The 19,779-nt window shown below is 43.9% G+C and overlaps 1 protein-coding gene across 6 annotated transcripts in view; it reads left to right on the forward strand.

Annotated features, from left to right (window-relative positions):
- FIGLA (folliculogenesis specific bHLH transcription factor) overlaps positions 1-19,779 on the forward strand; it is a 394,249-nt gene that overhangs the window by 52,882 nt on the left and 321,588 nt on the right. For all 6 annotated transcript variants that reach the window (XR_013602295.1, XM_078665740.1, XM_078665741.1 and 3 more), the window contains exon 2: positions 10,413-10,653. Coding sequence is in view for 5 of the 6 variants with exons in the window: in XM_078665740.1 (XP_078521866.1) it covers positions 10,432-10,653 (222 nt within the window). In the remaining variant the exon portion in view is untranslated. The remainder of the gene's footprint in view (positions 1-10,412; positions 10,654-19,779) is intronic.

The raw sequence follows: 19,779 nt of genomic DNA on the forward strand, positions 1-19,779 counted from the left end.
CTTGGACTGATCACCTACTAGTCCCCTTGGTTTGGGAAACTGCTGTCCCTCCCCCTGTGCAGAACTTCGCTCCTCGGTTGGAAAGGAAATGGGCAAACTTGTCCCCCAGCCGGTGGTCTGCGACTCTAGTTGCCACTACTCCCAGCGCCGACTCAGATCCAGAAAGGGGAAATAATAATTTTAACTCTTGGTTCCAAAATTCACTTGAAACTCTTCTCCCGCAAAACTCACAAACAAAAGTTGGCTCCTTGTTACTCCCTCAAACTAAAAACTCAGACAAATTTGCAGAAAACTCAAAAGGAGATGGAGACAGAACTTGGCAATTGAAAGGAAAAATGACTACAGAGAGGCAATAAGAAATGAAAAGGCTGAAATTAAAATCGCTCAATCCTCCTTTTATGAGGAGAAGATTGGCACAGCCGCGAACTCACCTAAAGAAATATTTCGTATTGTTAAATCCCTCACTACCATCCCTCATAAAGTTCCCAATTCAGAAGATGCAAACGTTCGCTGTGATAATCTGGCTAAATATTTTCATTAAAAAATCCACCTGATACCCCAATTCTTCCCTCCCCATCAGAGTGGGTCCACAGTCTCCAGCAACATGAGTTCCCTCCCCAATCCACTGAGTTCACTAGCCGAGTTTCCTTTGCTAGATGAGACGACGCTGACTACTCTCATTTCCAGGGTCACTTCTGGCTCACCTATGGACCCAGCCCCTCCACAAAGTCTCACTTTAGTCACGGAAGTCATGTGTCCAACAATTCTGAAGACCCTAAATGCTTCTATCATCATGGGAAGCATACCCTTAGCCTGGACATGTGCTCAGGTTAGAGCCCTTTTTAAAAAAAACTAATTTGGATCCCTCTAACCTGGCCAATTTCAGACCCATCTCACTTCTTCCATGGCTGAGTAAGTTGGTCGAGAAACACATCAACTCCACCGTAGTCCAATATCTGGAATTAAACAATCTTCTCCATGAGCCCAAGACAGGGTTCCGTCCAAAGTACGGGACAGAAACTGCCCTACTGGCAGTAACGGAAGAGGCCAGGAGGCTGGTAGACCAAGGCGGCTCAGTAGCAATTATTTTGCTGGATCTCAGTGCCGCTTTCGACACTGTTGATCATACCATAATGCTTGAGCGCCTGAAGAACCTTGGAGTGAGGAACAGGGCTCTGGCTTGGTTCAAGTCCTTTTTAGAGGACCGGTTCTTCCAAGTCATTGAGGATACAGCTACATCTAATCAATGGCCTCTCAGCTGTGGGGTCCCTTAGGGTTCTTCCCTAAGCCCCACACTATTTAACACCTATATGGCCCCACTGGCAGGGATAGTTCTTCCATTCGCAGATGATACCCAACTGGTGGTGGCATTAAACCACCCGGAGAGTTCATCTTGCGCTCTGGGCAACTGCCTAGAGGCGGTAGCCGAATGGATGGAACTATCTCATCTTAAGCTAAACTGGGACAAGACATAGCTAATGTTCCTGGGCAAACCGTCCTCACCTCCTATGACATTATCCTGGCTGTCCTGTCTTGACAGCATGCCCATCCATCCCTAAGCGGCAGATTAAGAGTCTTGGCATCTGGCTTGACAGCTCCCTCTTCTTCAACCATCAAGCTGCCAAGCTCTCAGCCACCTGTTTTGGCCTGATGAGGATGCTACGGAACATCTTACCTTTACTTCCTTTTCAGCCGCGCAGGAGTATGGTGCAAGCCCTCATCCTGTCCCGTCTGGACTATGGGAACGCCCTATATTTGGGTGCTCCCTGTGCTACTATAAAAAAACTTCAAGTAATCCAGAACTGCGCAGCCCGCCTACTCTTTCAGATCCCTCGTTGGCAGTCTGCGAGTCCCGCTCTGAAAACGCTTCACTGGCTTCCCGTTCAGTCCAGGATACGTTTCAAGGCCATGTGCCTCACCCATGGAGCTATTCAGAAAACTGGTCCCGCTATTATTCATTCACTGGTGGCTCCTTACTTACCCTCGAGGAGTCTCCGCTCTAGTGATGCCTTCCTGGCTTTTACAAGGTAGGTACGCAGAGCGAGATGGGGCGGCCGCTCCTTCTCACTAAATGCTTCCAATCTCTGGAACTCTCTTCCCCTCACTTTTCGCAGGGAATCCAACGTAAAAAATTTCCGTAAGCTGCTTAAAACTCACCTCTTTAACGCTACTTAACAATCCTGCTATGATTCTGCCTGTCTGCTCACAAGCGCTACGAGGCCTCCGGGTAGTTACGCGCTATAGAAATGATTTTTCATTCATTCATTCTAGAATCTGTTGAAACCTGCATATTTTTTTCTACTAGTATTTTACTTCCAAATCTCTAATACAGGTGGCTTATGCTAGTCCATCACACAAGTGGCATGTCGGTCTGTCTTAAGGTATTGCCAAGCAGCTTTTGGATTTTTTTTTTTGGTTTGTCTTGCCTTTGAGATAGCTTTAGCTCTTCAGCCAAGCTACTTTTTCACCAAGGAATACGTAGGGAATACTTATAAAGAGGGACATTTGGTTAGCTGGCTTCATCCATTGGTATTTCAAATTGTCATTCATATTGGCTTCCTCTTACAAAAGTATGGGGCAAAGGGTGAGCCCACTTTACCCCTTGTCTCTCTTTGCTTTTTAGTGAATGCACATACCGAGCCTATATGTACATTGTTCACATTTATTCACATTTATTTAAAACAATCTTTCTTTTCAATGACCAGCTTGTTCAAAGTGTGCATTTATATCTTATTTACAGTTTACTTTAACTTTAAATCCCAACTATTTATTTTGCCTACACCTCATATTAATTTAAAATTTTGTATATACTTTTTAAGTAACATCAGACCTACCTGCCATTTGCGTGCTTGTTAGGTGGTGATTTATTCTTATACATAAACAAAAAGATTCTATCAATGTGCGGACATATATTTTATATTTGTTGGTTTTACAGTGATGAAAATATAGTGAAAATACTCTCTCTTAGGGTGGTAAAGATGAGAGCGCTATGTGCTTTTAAAATACCCCTCACACACTAAAAAAAATCCAGTAGTGTCATGCTTCATCATTGGGGTCTTCCCGTCCCTCTACGGGGCGGGGCGTGCTACGACCTGACCGACTACGCGGGAGCACTGAAGTGGTGACAGGACTATGTGATGGTGCAAGGTGGGTGGTGTCAGTGAAAGTGTAGGGACCTAACAATGTGTGTGAGTACAAAAATTAAAAATCCTCTGGCTAGTAGAAAAAAACAATTTATTCGCTTCTCTAGCTGGGGACGTTAAGAAGGGGGTTTTGGGGTTGAGCCGATCGCTACAACCTGGTCTACATGTTTCGTAGGCAGTCCCCTACTGCCTACTCATCAGGACCTTCTACTGGTCCCTACGAAAATAAGCTCAGTTGCTAAGTGTTGTCAGCCTGTCTTCCTAAAAACTAACAGTAAAATTCCACTGTCAGCTTATGCTTCAGGGCATGAGCTGGCCCCGGGGAAGCAAAAATTATCAAAAATAGTGACCCAAATGTGGTCTCTGTAAAGAAAAGGGAAAAAAAAGGGAAACACAGATATTTACATTTGTAGCTGTGGATTTTGCGCTTTCATTGTTGTTTGCGCCACAATTTCACTCATCAAATCCATTCACCCATTACACAAAGAATAACTTTAGACTTTATGGACAGAGTGATGGTACAGTCTGCCATCCCCTGGCTGTCCGTAAGTGATGCCGAACAGTGGTGGAAAAACACACAGATGTTCATAGTAGTAACTGTGGTTTGTCACTGCGCTTTCATAGTTGTCTGCGCCATAATTCTTCTTGTCAAATTTCATTAGCCCATTGCCTAAAGCCCTACTGTAAGACTTTATGGACAGAGTGATGGTTCAATCTGCCATCCCCTGCCTGTCCGAGTAAATCCCCGAACTTTTTCGTGCCCTTTGTAATTAGGGCTGTTTCAATCTCCACACACACACACACTCTCGCGACTCAATACATGCAGCGACATCTCGCAGGATTAAAAAGGAGGAGCCCGATCTCTCATACTAGTCTTAAGGTTATGGTCACTGATTCAATAAAAGCCCCCACAAAACGGGACGCACCCCTACATTAGAATGGTTAACCATACATACTGTTGTGGCAAGCGCGTGGTGCCCCATGAGCTGACAATCGGTAGGAATTCACCGCGGCGCTCTGCAAGAAAGAGAGCCACGCCCTTAGCGTTTTTTGAACACACTGTGCGAGGAGTAAAAAATGTCTCAAAACCCACTCGTTTTAAGACCTGGGGTAAAAGTCTGTAACTTACATTGTCCGCATAGTCCCTAAGTCTTACTTCTACCAGTGTTGCCGCTCTGCTGAATGCTCGCGTGTTGGGAGCGGTGAATCATTTAAGCTTCCCTGCGCGCTGCTGACGGGTGTGCCAAAACACTAGCGCGCTAACTCAAAATGGCCGCCCGTAATGGCACGCGGGAGGGCAAAATTGCGGAAGTCTTCCTTCTATTTCCATTGGTGCTCGGATTTTGCCTGCACAATGCAAATCTTAATGCAATATAGATCGGTTGGATCGCTATTGACAAATTATGACAGTGGAACTCCTGACCTTTGAAAAAGCTGTCATGAAAGATCTGGAAGTTCTCGACCCAACGCAGAAACGCGTTTTTCAAAATGTTTCCAATGAAGAACGAAGGGCACTCCGTGACTTAAGCAACAACAAACAATTGGTCATAAAACCAGCGGATAAGGGGGGTGCAACTGTACTAATGCATATAGATCAATATGACAAGGAGTGTACCAGGCTATTACAGGACAAAAGAAACTACGAAATACTCTCATCAGATCCAACTGAGAGCATTTCAATCAAGATAAAGACAATGGTAGAGGAGGCACTGTCGCACGACTGGATTACCACTAAAGAAGGGGAATTTCTGTGTCAAAAAAACCCAAGGACCCCCTACCTGTACATCTTACCCAAGATCCACAAGGACCTTGTAAATCCACCGGGTAGACCTATTGTATCGGGGATCGGGTCGGTCCTCGAACCAGTCTCTAGGTTTGCGGACGCATTCCTACGTCCAATGGTACAAAGCACATCAACATACCTCAGAGACACGAAAGATGTGCTCAATCTGCTCGAGGAGGTGTCATTTGACCCAAACACACAGCTATTAATTAGCTGTGATGTAGAAAGCCTATATACAAGCTTGCCTCATAACGAAACACTGGTGATAATTGAGGATGTCCTCTTCGCAGATGACTAGGAGTACCAAACACCACGAAACGTGGTGATGGAATGCTGTGCCCTGGCTCTCAAGGAGAATTTCTTTGAGTACAACGGCATTTTGTACCTCCAAAAGCATGGGACCAGCATGGGAAGCACATTTGCTCCAAGCATAGCTGGTCTCTATGTTCACCACCTGGAGGCAACAAAGATACTAAACATCAGTAACCCATTCCGGCAAAAGATCCTGACCTGGAAGAGGTATATTGATGACATCCTTATCATCTGGGATGGTGATGATAAGAGCGCCCAACAGTTCCTGACTTGGCTCAACTACCAGGATGAATTCCTTAAATTCACCAGCGTCACAACAAAAACCAATCTGGTATTCCTGGATCTGAACATCTTCCCCAAAAATGGCAGATTGATGACAACAACCCATTTTAAGAGCACTTCCAAGAACTGTCTCTTGATGTATCAGAGCTTTCATCCGAGACACTTGAGGGATAACCTCCCCTACGGCCAGTTCCTGCGACTTCGTAGGAACTGTACGGAAGTTGCCAATTTCAAAACTCAGTCAGAAGACCTACGAAAAAAGTTGAAAATGAGGAACTACCCCCCTAGGATCATTGATCAAGCCTACAAGAGAGCCAGGAACAATTGCAGAGAAAGCCTCCTGGAGGATAAAGTCAAAAAAGTGGAAGAGCAGAGACCAATATGTGTGACCACGTACAACACCAACTCTGACCAGGTGAGCAAAATTATTAACAAGAACTGGAAGATCCTCAACAGTGGGGGCTTGGAAATTCCAAAACCTATGTTCTCGCACAAAAGAGCACAGAGTGTCAGGGACATATTGGTCCATACCAGACCCAAGGCCAACAGGGTGAACAACATTGGTAATCCAAACTTTGTACAAGGGCACTACCCTTGTGGCGGATGCAAGGTATGCTGTTTGACCAGGAAAAGCAAAAAATGTACCTTCAACAACGGGACAACATGGGAACAAAGAACATTCAGCAACTGCAACAGTTCCAATGTTGTGTATCTCATCACATGTCCCTGTAAACTCGAATACATTGGCATGACGAGCAGGGCAGTGAAGTTAAGAATAGGTGAACACAAAAGCACAATCAAGTGCAAAAAGTCCAGCACCAAATTAACAAACCACTTCCTGGAAAGTGGTCACAAACCTGAAGACATACTGTGGACTGTAATTGAACAGATCGACAACGAAAGACATCTCCTTGAAAAGGAACAGAGATGGGTTTTTCGTGTCCAGTCCAACAAAAATGGGTTGAACGATGAAATTCCGTGGGGTCAGTTATAGAACCCCCGTACCCCAAAAGTACCCCCACTCTCTGAGGCACCACCCCTAACCGTGGCCAAGATAATAACAGAGGTCCCATTAAGTTACCAACACGACTGGCTTGTGGAGACCAAACCCCTTTGGAACACAGCACCACTGTTGTATGACTACTGTGCCCAACCTGAGCACAGGGGTCAAGTCTCAACCCACATAATAACTATGTCTTCCATAGCATATCCCACAGCGAATTTCGCTGTTTAATCTGTATACCCAATTATATCTTTTTCCAACTCTGGGCAGAAACCTGTGTATATATTCAAAGCTGAATTCTATCCACCTATTATACATGTTTCCCGCATTTTGGCTAAGCGCACATACCTCTCAATCTAGGTCCTCTACATTCGACCTGTTCATACTATTATGGCTTTTGCACTAATTAATTGTTGAAAAATCTCCACTGTCATAATTTGTCAATAGCGATCCAACCGATCTATATTGCATTAAGATTTGCATTGTGCAGGCAAAATCCGAGCACCAATGGAAATAGAAGGAAGACTTCCGCAATTTTGCCCTCCCGCGTGCCATTACGGGCGGCCATTTTGAGTTAGCGCGCTAGTGTTTTGGCACACCCGTCAGCAGCGCGCAGGGAAGCTTAAATGATTAACCGCTCCCAACACGCGAGCATTCAGCAGAGCGGCAACACTGGTAGAAGTAAGACTTAGGGACTATGCGGACAATGTAAGTTACAGACTTTTACCCCAGGTCTTAAAACGAGTGGGTTTTGAGACATTTTTTACTCCTCGCACAGTGTGTTCAAAAAACGCTAAGGGCGTGGCTCTCTTTCTTGCAGAGCGCCGCGGTGAATTCCTACCGATTGTCAGCTCATGGGGCACCACGCGCTTGCCACAACAGTATGTATGGTTAACCATTCTAATGTAGGGGTGCGTCCCGTTTTGTGGGGGCTTTTATTGAATCAGTGACCATAACCTTAAGACTAGTATGAGAGATCGGGCTCCTCCTTTTTAATCCTGCGAGATGTCGCTGCATGTATTGAGTCGCGAGAGTGTGTGTGTGTGGAGATTGAAACAGCCCTAATTACAAAGGGCACGAAAAAGTTCGGGGATTTACTCGGACAGGCAGGGGATGGCAGATTGAACCATCACTCTGTCCATAAAGTCTTACAGTAGGGCTTTAGGCAATGGGCTAATGAAATTTGACAAGAAGAATTATGGCGCAGACAACTATGAAAGCGCAGTGACAAACCACAGTTACTACTATGAACATCTGTGTGTTTTTCCACCACTGTTCGGCATCACTTACGGACAGCCAGGGGATGGCAGACTGTACCATCACTCTGTCCATAAAGTCTAAAGTTATTCTTTGTGTAATGGGTGAATGGATTTGATGAGTGAAATTGTGGCGCAAACAACAATGAAAGCGCAAAATCCACAGCTACAAATGTAAATATCTGTGTTTCCCTTTTTTTTCCCTTTTCTTTAGAGACCACATTTGGGTCACTATTTTTGATAATTTTTGCTTCCCCGGGGCCAGCTCATGCCCTGAAGCATAAGCTGACAGTGGAATTTTACTGTTAGTTTTTAGGAAGACAGGCTGACAACACTTAGCAACTGAGCTTATTTTCGTAGGGACCAGTAGAAGGTCCTGATGAGTAGGCAGTAGGGGACTGCCTACGAAACATGTAGACCAGGTTGTAGCGATCGGCTCAACCCCAAAACCCCCTTCTTAACGTCCCCAGCTAGAGAAGCGAATAAATTGTTTTTTTCTACTAGCCAGAGGATTTTTAATTTTTGTACTCGCACACATTGTTAGGTCCCTACACTTTCACTGACACCACCCACCTTGCACCATCACATAGTCCTGTCACCACTTCAGTGCTCCCGCGTAGTCGGTCAGGTCGTAGCACGCCCCGCCCCGTAGAGGGACGGGAAGACCCCAATGATGAAGCATGACACTACTGGATTTTTTTAGTGTGTGAGGGGTATTTTAAAAGCACATAGCGCTCTCATCTTTACCACCCTAAGAGAGAGTATTTTCACTATATTTTCATCACTGTAAAACCAACAAATATAAAATATATGTCCACACATTGATAGAATCTTTTTGTTTATGTATATCAGTTTGGAGGGTGATTCTATCAACACCTCTGCACTTCCCTTTTTGTTTTGGTGATTTATTCTTAACTACCTTCAAAATAATAATCATAAAATTGCAAGGATTAACTGAACGGCTTGTTATCAATAGAAAAAATTCCACATTCGTGAATGTTATTTAAGTGTTATATTTTTATTGCAAGCATACACTTCTGTGTTTGAAGGGTGACCATTTTGTTTTCTTCTTTTTGTTTCAAATGCTTGCAATAAATCAGAAATAACCAAGGGACCAGTCCAACTAGGCCAGACCTATTTGCTTCGGCAATGCTTGTTCCAACCTGACTTCATGTATGCATGACTCCCCTCCACCGTTGTTGTAATCATGGCAATTGAGCATTCTCGTGGCTGTGGAACAGTGTAGACCAGAGTGTCATTTCCTGTTGTTTATTCTTTTATGAGTTGCACTGTAAGGCTCTTGTTAATACAACTGATTAAAGGTTTTCATCTTTTGTTTTAGTGCACAGAGCTCAATTCAGTAAACCTGAGAAATCCTTATGAGAAATGCAAAAATTGTGAATAGTCTTTTCATTTCCGGAGTTTCTCTGGTTGATCACAGTTCTAGAGTATGAATTAAACAGTAGGTGTTGTCAAACCAGAGTTTTATACAGCTCAAGAGACCATTGTTCCAATCGGTGTACTCTCAAATGTATTAATCAGAGAAAGAATGAGATCCATCCGTGCTCAAGCTCCCTACTTTTTATAATGTGAAGGTCATATGAAGGATTTTTTTTGTTTTATCAATATACTTTATAGAGCACACGCCTCACATTCTGAATGCTTATTCAATGTCTAGAACTTTTTTTGTTTCACAGATTCCCAGACCGGGGCGAAATATGCTTGAGTTTCTGTTTGCTCCATCTGTGACGAAGAGACTCGCACTGCGATAACATAGATGCTGAAGTTGGTTGTTTCGATTAGAAAAGTACGGATAGTATATTGTGATGTGCTTAAACAGAGACTCCTATGGATCAATATGAGTGCAAAGTGTTTTTAAGTTTAATTTCTTTTCCCATGGTTATTTATTCACTTAATTTAGTGGAAGCAAAATAACCCGATCATCAGAAATGTTATGATAACTCCGCCAATAAATCATGTGGTGGGAAAAATACTGTGCACTATAGTCTCACTTCTTAAAATGAGCTTCAAGGTGAAGGCTCTTCAAGCTAAACATGATGAGGCTGCATCATGTTAAGGTGAGGTCGTGGTCCGTGTTCCTCCAAGCCTTTCTTGGTTCGATGACATTCGAATAGCATTTTGCTTTCATTATTCATTTGGTTGATGCATTTGGAAATTGCTTTTCTCGTATAGATTAACAATCGGATAGCAGGAAAAGGGGATGAACAATTATACCAGTTTAGTTGTCAAGTTGGCATTATATCATCGGTATGAGATGGCATTTTGCGTTCTGCCCTCTCTACTTGGGTCTTTCAGTTGTTACTAAAATACCAATTTGTCAGAAATAAATAGAATCTCTGCTTGAAGACCTTTAGACTTATGAATTTGTGTTTACTGTAGTCCAAGTCCACTTGTTACTCTGCTCCCTACCCATGTGCTAATGCTTCAAAATATTAGACGCAGTTTAAACCATGTCATGAAAGATATATGCTGATTTGTGATTTCTTATTTTGTCGGTTTCCAGTAGAATTATAAAAATACTAGAATTTGGAAAAATATTCTCTATAAACCCATTTTTTTTAAATATCTAAAAGCCTAAATGATTGGTAACTTTACTTTATTTTAATGTGTAGTTTTAAACCGACTAATATCATGGAATTAAGGATGGCCTGGAAGAACGATATTCCACCTCTGTGTTTGACCCCAGCACCCGAACTGTTGGAAGATGTACTTCGAGATCAATTGGGCCCTTTGCCTTTCATGACATCAATAAACAAAATGAAGAAAGATCTTTCTGGTTATTACTTTCCAACTGAGAACTTCGAGGAAGTACTGGAGAGGCGGCAAGCAGCAAATGCCAAGGAAAGGGAAAGGGTAAGGCCATGAAAATTAAGTAAAACATGTCTCAACTCTTATCTTTTAGGTTTTCAACTGTTTTCGTGTTTACTATGAGGTTTTGTATACTGTCATAAATTGGTGTGTGATGCTATAGGAAGATGCAAGAGTTGTTCTGAGAGCTCATCAGAAAATAGCTGGATTTCTCTTTTAAAGAAAATGTGGCCAAGGAAACTAGAGTGGCTTGGTGAACATGTGACTTTGTCCAAAGATGTGCTGTCTCCCTTTTAGAGCTGTGTATACCCCTGTGGATTTTATCCTTCTCTGCTTCTGATGAGCCATGCATCAGAATGACTTCTTTGTAGTTAAATCGGTTTATGATGGAGTTAATAATCTTTCTTCTTTCTTGCTTGAACAATTAAACTGTAGAAAACAAGAGCTTAGGGGATAATCATGCCTACGGTAGTCCTTTGGACTGCCATAGCGGTGATGCGGGCACCACTGCACTGCCAAGCATATTACGAGTTTCCTCACTGCTACAGTTTTCATGGCGGTGACCCCGCCAGCCATGAAAAGTGTGGCGGTGAAGAAACAAAAGGGGCCCTACAGGGCCCCCTGTTGCCTCAGAGGATGCATGCGGGGGGAAGGCGGGCACATGGTGTGCCCCCCAGTGTGCATGCACACTCAGTTAAAGCATGGCATGGACTTCAGTCCATGCCGTGCTGGAACATGCTGCGGTGCTCCCACGACGCTGCCTTTCTAAGGCTCCCATACGAGCCTTCGAAAGCCACCACCCTTCAAACCGCCAGACCAGGAAAAAACTCTTAATCGGGCAGGTGTCAGAGTGCTTTTGCGGTCTCGCAGCGGGGCACTGGCATGGCGCTAGACTGCCGAAGTCGTAATCAGGCCCTTAGTCTTTTGTAGTTGCATATTCCTATGCGTATAATGGAGGAGATGAGGTAGTGTCATTGTTCTTGGACTTATGTTGTGGTGTCAGATTGAAAACCTCACATGCAGCTGGGTCTGCAACTGGAAATGCTTATAAACTAACAATGACCTATTCAGATCAGATGCCAATCTTGACCTGCCTGAGAAATTCGTGAGGGTTTAGGAGCAGTGTATACCTGCACTTCTAAGACTAGGCAATTTAGGTATGATTCAAAGAAAACAACAAGGTCTGTCTTCTTTTCAAAGGTCCTGCCATTGGCAAAACGAAATCAGGAGGAAATTTAGACCACTAACACAGTAGGCGCAGTCCCTAACATAGCTTCCCTTGAAGAGGCACCATGGGAAACTCGACTCCAGTTGGGCTAAGTCTACACAAAAAGAACAAAAAAGGCCCACATTGCTAAGTAGAAGTCTACGAGGACAGCCCCTGATGTTTCCACCAAAGGAGTCCTATTCTCAGACAAAGTGCACACCTAGCAGACAGTGTGAATGCGATGGACTGAAAACATAGTTTGTGGAAGGTAGGACATTCTGAACCTACCACACTTCTGAGCCACAGCCTTCAGAAGAAAAAATTATTCTGTCATTAGCCTGCCTTTCCATGAAACCCAACACATCCTTTACTGTCGGGAAAAGAGGTTGTCTTCAGCTCACAAGCAACCTTTCTTATCTTTTGTTAAAAGGTTTTTCTCACCTTCTCCATCTTCCTGTTCCATATGAAAATTTACCGCCTGTCTTCAATCCAAGTTTTACCTTTTTGTTTTAGAGACCAGTGCCATGTCTTGGTGATTTGGCACCAGGTTGATTCTGCAGGACTAACTATTACCCTTTGCCTTGTATCTGTGCACATTAATTCATACAGTTAGCATTGCGCACACTGCATAACTAAATTACCAGTAGGTCTTTGAGAGAGAGCAAAAAACTGAAGAGGAGTTCATCGTATTAGAATAAATTGTTTTTCTGTTTTATTTTATTACACTTGATTGCTGGAGTAGAGTATTTGCAGGGATAAGTCATTCAATAGGTATGGATTTGCCACAGAGAAGCCCCACTTTCATCAGTTCTTGCTGTTTGTTTTGGGAACTTTATAGAAGTTCAGGTTATTTAAGTGAAGCATTCTGAAGTAGAGGTAATGTTTGATTGTGCTGCTTGGGTATGTTTGTGCTAAGCCTTCCATCCACTTAAGTTATTCAGAGAATTTATTTGTTGGTTCTGTCTTTAACTGGCAGCCTTTGGAGGCATTTGCAGTGCTAGCTGATGTTCCCTTTTTCCTAGTTCAAAGGTGAGGGGTACTTCAGCATTTTGGTAAAATTGTAATTAATAGTAGGAGTAGTTGCAGTAGCCAAGGCAAGAGTTGACCAAGGCTCCTAGTACAAAGAGATGGTGTTTGGCATGGATAATAGAGCATTTCTCAGTAATTTTATTATGTGTAGAGAGCACTTCATGAAGCCACGGTTTGCGATTCAAGGGCTAAGGTTCATACCCTGGCAGGTGTTTTTTTTACTTTCTTTTAGATTGAGCCTTTGTCCCCCGAAGAAAGGTGGAGGTTGAGCAGATGGAGTCCATTGTAGGTGGTGAACAGGTCATAGCACCAGGATTTCTGTCTTTGGGCCACTAACTTCAAGGCTGTGGTCTCTTTAAGGGCATTTGCTTACTTACTTTCACCTACTACCTGGGGTATAAGCCATCAACCAGGACTCTCCTACTATCTCTGTCCTGGGCTTTTCTTTCAATCTGACTTTTGGTGTAACTGTCAAGACTGGTCTACTCCCAATCAGGTTTTCATTCGGGGCGGAGCAATAGCGTGAATAAATGTTGCCAGCATGGGCGGAAGAGGCTTCACGTTCTACTTGATGCGTGGGTCTTCCACCATCTCCCTTCACTCACCTGCTTCTGGGTGACAGCCATGCATGTTTGGAGGTTCCAAGCTGGGTTTGCTGAGCGTCTCATCAGGGCGTCTGTTCTCACGGGCACGCTTCTCGCCGCTTCAAGAAACCCCTACAAAGAAAGAAGGAAAACATATATTTAAAAAATCTACAATCAGGCGGTAACGCTAAGCTATCTAGTTATATTTGAATGGGGGATAATACTTATCTAATTTGCTTGTACCTGGAGTGCTGTAGATCTCATTTCCCCGCGCATTACTCTGTTGAAAGAGTGACCTAAAAAGACAAAGTTCCTGAAGTTAAGGAACTCGTCCTTATTTTTGTATTTTATTCTTTTAGCCACGCACCTTTTTGTGCCTACACCCGATTGCCTTTTAGAGTGCTCTATTATTTGGTTTGTCCATATAACGTGATATCTGATTGTGGGCACTTTACTGGTTAGCGATTGTTTCCAGCATAGGTTAGTACATGCCACATTTCCTATCTTATACATGCATATTGTTCTGAGTACATAACACCTGATTGCTCTCTTTTAATTGCTTTGATAATAATCTTGCCTGCGTCCACCAGCTTCACATACATAGTGGCAGAGAGGAAATGACAGGTAGTTACCCTTCTGTGTGTGTGTGTGTGTGTGTATATATATATATATATATATATATATATATATATATTGTACATATATATATTCACTGAAGAAAACATAGGTTTTAGGGGTGTTATAGTTAGCTGAACATTTCACTCGTACAAAACCATTGAAATTCCTTTGTTATAGTTAGTTCTGCTAACTATAACTCACGCGCCCGCAATCCACTGCTGATGATGTCACATATTACATAATTCATTACATGGTCAGTGACATCACTGATGACATCTCTAATGACATCACTGGTGACATGTCTGCAAACATGCCCTGTGGCGTGTTTTAAGTTGGAGAATTAATTACTCCTCAATCCTGTGGGTCCCTGGGGGCCAACTAGCCCACCAGGTACCTGCCATGTGGCAATCAACTGTGTATAAGGGAAGGAACTCCTACATCAACAATAATGTATTAATTTTAATACTAGCATAAATAAAAAAAAACGAATGGCACCTTTTTAAGAAAAAAGGATAATAGGGGTTTTGGATGGGGAAGTGTATTAAAGTTGTGGACAGAAACTGTACACAGTAACCAATAAATATACTTGTTTTAAAAAATAAATACAAAGATATTTATTTTAATACTCGTATAATAAGAGAGAGAATTAAAAGAAAAAGAGCGAATACGTATGAGGATATAAAACTAAACAAACTGTTTAACAAGTTTCACTTTTACAAAAACATGTGCGCAAGTTAAACAGTGGACAAGTGAGCACGTTTCAACTGAAAAACGTAACAAAAAATGGGAGGAGCACTAAATTGGTTCCATAGTGACTTCAATAACCAAAACGTGTATAAACCACACCCGTAGGATGATTAATTTAGTTTCTGTGATTTTAATTACGGGTGACCAAACTACGAGCAAGATAAAGTTTACGATCGTCGGATTCATCTTCAGTTTATCGTCCGTTTCCTCAGAGGGAACATAAAGTTAATGTATATATTGTAATATATAAAACATGAGGAGTTGGATGTTTGTTGACAGAAGGAGGAAAGCATTTTAAAGAGGTAAATTAATAGTATAAGTTTATGCTTTATATTTTTTTCTAATGCAAGTATATTATTATAATTTCTAAATGTAGTGTGTTAAAGTATAATTGTACTTTAGAAACGAAATGACGAAAGAACAGTTCATGTATTATCATCGTGAATTGAAAATACTACTAAGACGCAGAAAAAAGAAGGTTTGAAATATGTACAAATCAAAAAAAATTATCAATTAATTCTCTTTTTCTTCTAGAGTGAAAATGGGGTTATCAGTATGTATATTGTGACCTATTTTTACTCATGAAGAACTGGAGGTTTATCGTTGCAAGCAGTAAACATGTATAAAGAAAATTAATGTCAATGTTTTCATAAAAAGTATTTGAAAAGAAATGTATAAAAAACCAAAAAGAAAGATGAAGTAGTGAGGGAGTGTTTGTAGTAGCACTTCTATTTTACTTTATCCGAAAGTAAATCATGCCCTCTTATATTAATAAGAATTTGGGGCAACACTTTAAAAAAGATTTGAATAGAAAATAGTGTTTGTAGAGAAAAAAGGGAGTGTGGGCATATTTATATAGCGCGAAGTCGACCTAAAACTATATCAGCAATTTACAGTACATTTTCAGGCAGGCGTAGATTACGTCATTTCTCTTCAATAACCGGATGTGGATGTGACTCAGAGGGTCGAACGCTGATTTCCAGCACCAAGTTCGCCAGTGTACCTGAATGACCACATACGTATATATATATATTAGCTGCCCTTCATGTGCCAAAAACGACATCCTGAAGCTTTCATAGCCCTGTATTACTACAGCTACAACACTCCACTGAATGTACAACAAACATTCATATTCGCAGAAATACGTCGGGTCCACCATCTTTTATGTGTGCAACTATGGATGAATATAGGGTCAGTGATACCCCCTACCTTCCATGTTGGCCATGCTGTGGTACTTTACAGATATAATGACACATTTGTGTTTAAGACCCGGTGACATCAGCACTACAACACGGACACTCGAATCAGTTGATTTCTCATATAGCTCACGACGGAACTACGCCCATAGCTCCGGAATGATGGTTCACAGCCTCGCGCAGCACTGGCATACGTTGGTCCAGCCCACTCCCCTTACGCTTCCAGGAAACCACAACAAAATTAACGACACTTTCCTAACGATAAAGCGACGATAATTTTACCGCTGTCCTTGTATATATGCCCCCAATATCGCGAGAAATACAGCAAAAATTCATGTTCGCAAGTGAAAACCTTCTTAATATAAGACTGTGCACTTAACATATCAATCCACCTCGCATATTAAACATGTTTAAGTCTACTTCAGAACACATGTTAGGATCCAACCTAAACCGCAATTAACGAGCGTTTTCCTATTGGTCCTCAAATCCAGGGCCTCCTTGTAAATACAACGCTGTTGTCCTACCTCCCTCTTCCTTTTTTATATTCTCATAGAAACACCTACCTTCCCGCTGAGAACACCTACTTTGCAACTCATTGGAGATACGAGGCGACCCCTTAGCAAACCGACTGCTAACATGCATGAATGCATCTTTGCATCGCCTAGTAAATATGGCGATATAATTTTCACCGCATTTTTGGCTTCTTTTTAAAAATTGCGGCGAAATGGCACTTGTTAATATGCCTTCAAGTTTGCTATGACACAGCGAGAACCTCGACTCCCACCCTGCCATAGCAAACAGCAGTGTCCCGCTCCTGTGGGGTGGTGTTCCCCAAGGCTTTCTTCTGCTCTAGAATGAAGACCAATCGGCCCCCCTCCCAAAATATAAAAAGCCCCGGAGGGTGGTAATCCCCAGGGCTTAGACTGACCTTTTGAGCTCCCTCACCCAGTTATTTTGTAGCACCGAGGAATGGAGGTCCCCGGGCTACAGGGCCCCTGTACTATTCAGCATTCTAAACTACACACATCCTGGCTGAGCAGCATACTACAGCCCCTCTGGACCACCATCAAATGTAATATTTTAGACCCCGAGATTTGACCATCCCAGGTAGCTAATTTTTAAACAAGCACAGGAGCCCACGCTTCGTTTTTATTTTTTTTATGGCGGATCCATGCATTTCCGTTTTTTCCCCCCAAAAAATAATATATTTTTTGGGGGGCCCTAGGGATCCCTGTGGGACCCCCTGAGCAGTTCTAGAGGGTCAAAATATTTCTTACCTGCCCCCTTTATACATTTTGAACACTTGTTCCACTAATTTCTAGACCATCGCTTCTACCGAGGCACAAAATGGCTGCCAACACTTCTGGTTTCGAATGTTGACAACCACTTGACAGCCAATCGGCATTCAGCGCGTGATCAGGACGGTGCGCTTAGTGTGTGCGCAAGATACACACATCCACCGAGGCCATAAATATATATGTACTTTTACTTGTAATTTTCTCAGAAACTACTGAACGTATTTACACCATTTAAGCAAAAGGCACAAGTCTGAACCGAGGACTACCTCTTTGCCAAATTTGGTATAATTCCGTTCAACCGTTTGGGCTGTAGCTGCAATGAACGGTTCCTATGGAAAATTGCATGGGGAAAACATGTTTTGGGCCCCCCTTTTTTCTCTGCCCCCGCTTCAAATGCAATATTTTAGACCACGGGATTGGTCCTTCCCAAGTAGCTAATTTTTAAACATATATATTCTTGCTCATTTACACCGGGTAGCGAGTCACTCATCGAACGGGTGCTGCCATGCGTCGGTGTTCCGCATATGTATCAAAGCTCAAATCCTCCCCAATCCTCGGGAAAGAAGGCAGCACTCACGGAGGTATTCAGCAAGTAGTGGTTTTATTAATCAGACGCGTTTTGGAAAATCTTCCTTCTTCGGTGTTAGTCTAACGGGCTGCGCGGCGCCATTTTGAAGGCAGGCACATCGTTACCAAATACAAAGGAAGGACTACTGACGGCTCTGAAATCGGAAGCGCCATCTTGCAAAAATAATAATACCAAGCCGCAATTGCTAATATTACTTTTTACATGGTTAATACCATTACCAACTCGCAGATAACGTGAACACAGTTCAACTCGTTATATGTGACTAATCTTGCCGTGATTCGGCAATGGCAACCATTATTGGTTGCCTCTATCTCCTCCTTAGTATGAAAAACAAAGCATTTACAAAACAGATAATTAGCTTCATGATCCCTCTTGGAAAGACAAATGGACACACCAAATTTAGGGATTAACTTATAAGGAATTCTTCAATATAAAATAGGTTCATATCTCGAATCAAGGATTCCCAACAAAATATGGTTATTACAGTTATACCATAAAAATCAATGTACTTAACAGATGTTCAATCAGCATCATTCAAAACTGCCACTCACTCACTCCTTTCAACTACCTAGGTGGACTGCCAGTTCTTCCCCACTGTTTAGGCCTCCCGGGATCTTTGTTTGTAAATCTACAATATAACGAGATTCAAGCCTTCGCAGTTTCTGTAACCTATCGCCTCCCCTCGCATTCTCGGCTACAAAATCTAAACAAAAGTGGATGGGGCGGAGCTTGCCGGCGTTGATGGCGGACGCCAGAATGGAGAGCTCCGCGCCGCCATCCTAAAAAATCCGTAAATTATCCTACTACTCCTGAGCCTTGAACACGCCGACGGCAGCATCGGGCCCCTGTGGTCGCTCGTCGGCAGCGGCGGCGTTATTTGCTGATCCCTGGCCGCCAGAGTGAGGCGTAAGAGCCGGCGATCCTCCCGGCGCGCTAGGCCGCTTTGCCTGACTCCCTCCTCGGCGTGCGTCACCCGACGTGCGGCCCGCCGGATGGGCCCTCTGCTCGGGGGGGGCCGGGCCTCAGTTGCAGGCCGGGGGGAGCGGCGAGTTTCCGGGGCTGCCTTGTGCCCCCCCCCCACGGCCATAGCTTGCCTGCGCGAGCTGTGATCGAGTGGAGCGGCCCTGGCGTCGCGCCTCCCTGGCAATCACCATTCTCGACGCTGCTGCCGGACATGGTTGACCCCGCGCTTCACAGGCCGCCTTCTCCGCTACGGGACAGCTCGGAACGTGGAATCACGAGCGAGGTGGAGGGACTTGGTTGCACCGGTGGGCTTGGTGCCTATGAACAAGCGACGAACGGTCCCCCAGTGCACTCTTCTACTAACCACCGCCCCCCTTCCATTATCAGTGCTGCGGCTGGTGTGCTGCGGGACTCGGAGGCAGACATAGGCACGAAGGACGAGCTGTTACCATCGTGGTTTGTGGGGCATTCCTGGACCGGCCTGAGCCTGTTCTCTCTCAACTGGCCGCACTGACGGGACTGTGCAAGGCCCGCCATTTGTGACTGGAGTGGCCGAGTTGCGAGCGCTGAGGAGCACTGACCTGCGGACGACGTCGCTGCTGCCGGCGGCTGCCTGGGGGGGCCTGGTGGGTCCTGGAGCTGCCGGAGACTTCCCCCTACCCCCCCCCCCCCCCCGGGGAGTGCTGCTGTGGAAACTAATTGCGGGCCCCCCCCCACTGATCGGCTATATAACGACGGAGCGCCGGAGGGGGTGGGCGGGCAGTGCTCTTTCTGTGAACACGCTACCGTGAGGTGTGGACAGCGCGACTGTGCAAGCGCACTATTGCACCCCGAGAACCGACTTTGCGCCCCTTACTGGCGCCGCACACGCACTGGAGTCTCCGTAAGATACTGGCTCGCACTCCTAAGATTGGGCCTAAGACTCAGAAGAGCGGTGCCT

Source organism: Lissotriton helveticus, chromosome 11 (genome assembly GCF_964261635.1).
Source record: "Lissotriton helveticus chromosome 11, aLisHel1.1, whole genome shotgun sequence".
In the NCBI taxonomy this organism is placed as follows: Eukaryota; Metazoa; Chordata; class Amphibia; order Caudata; family Salamandridae; genus Lissotriton; species Lissotriton helveticus.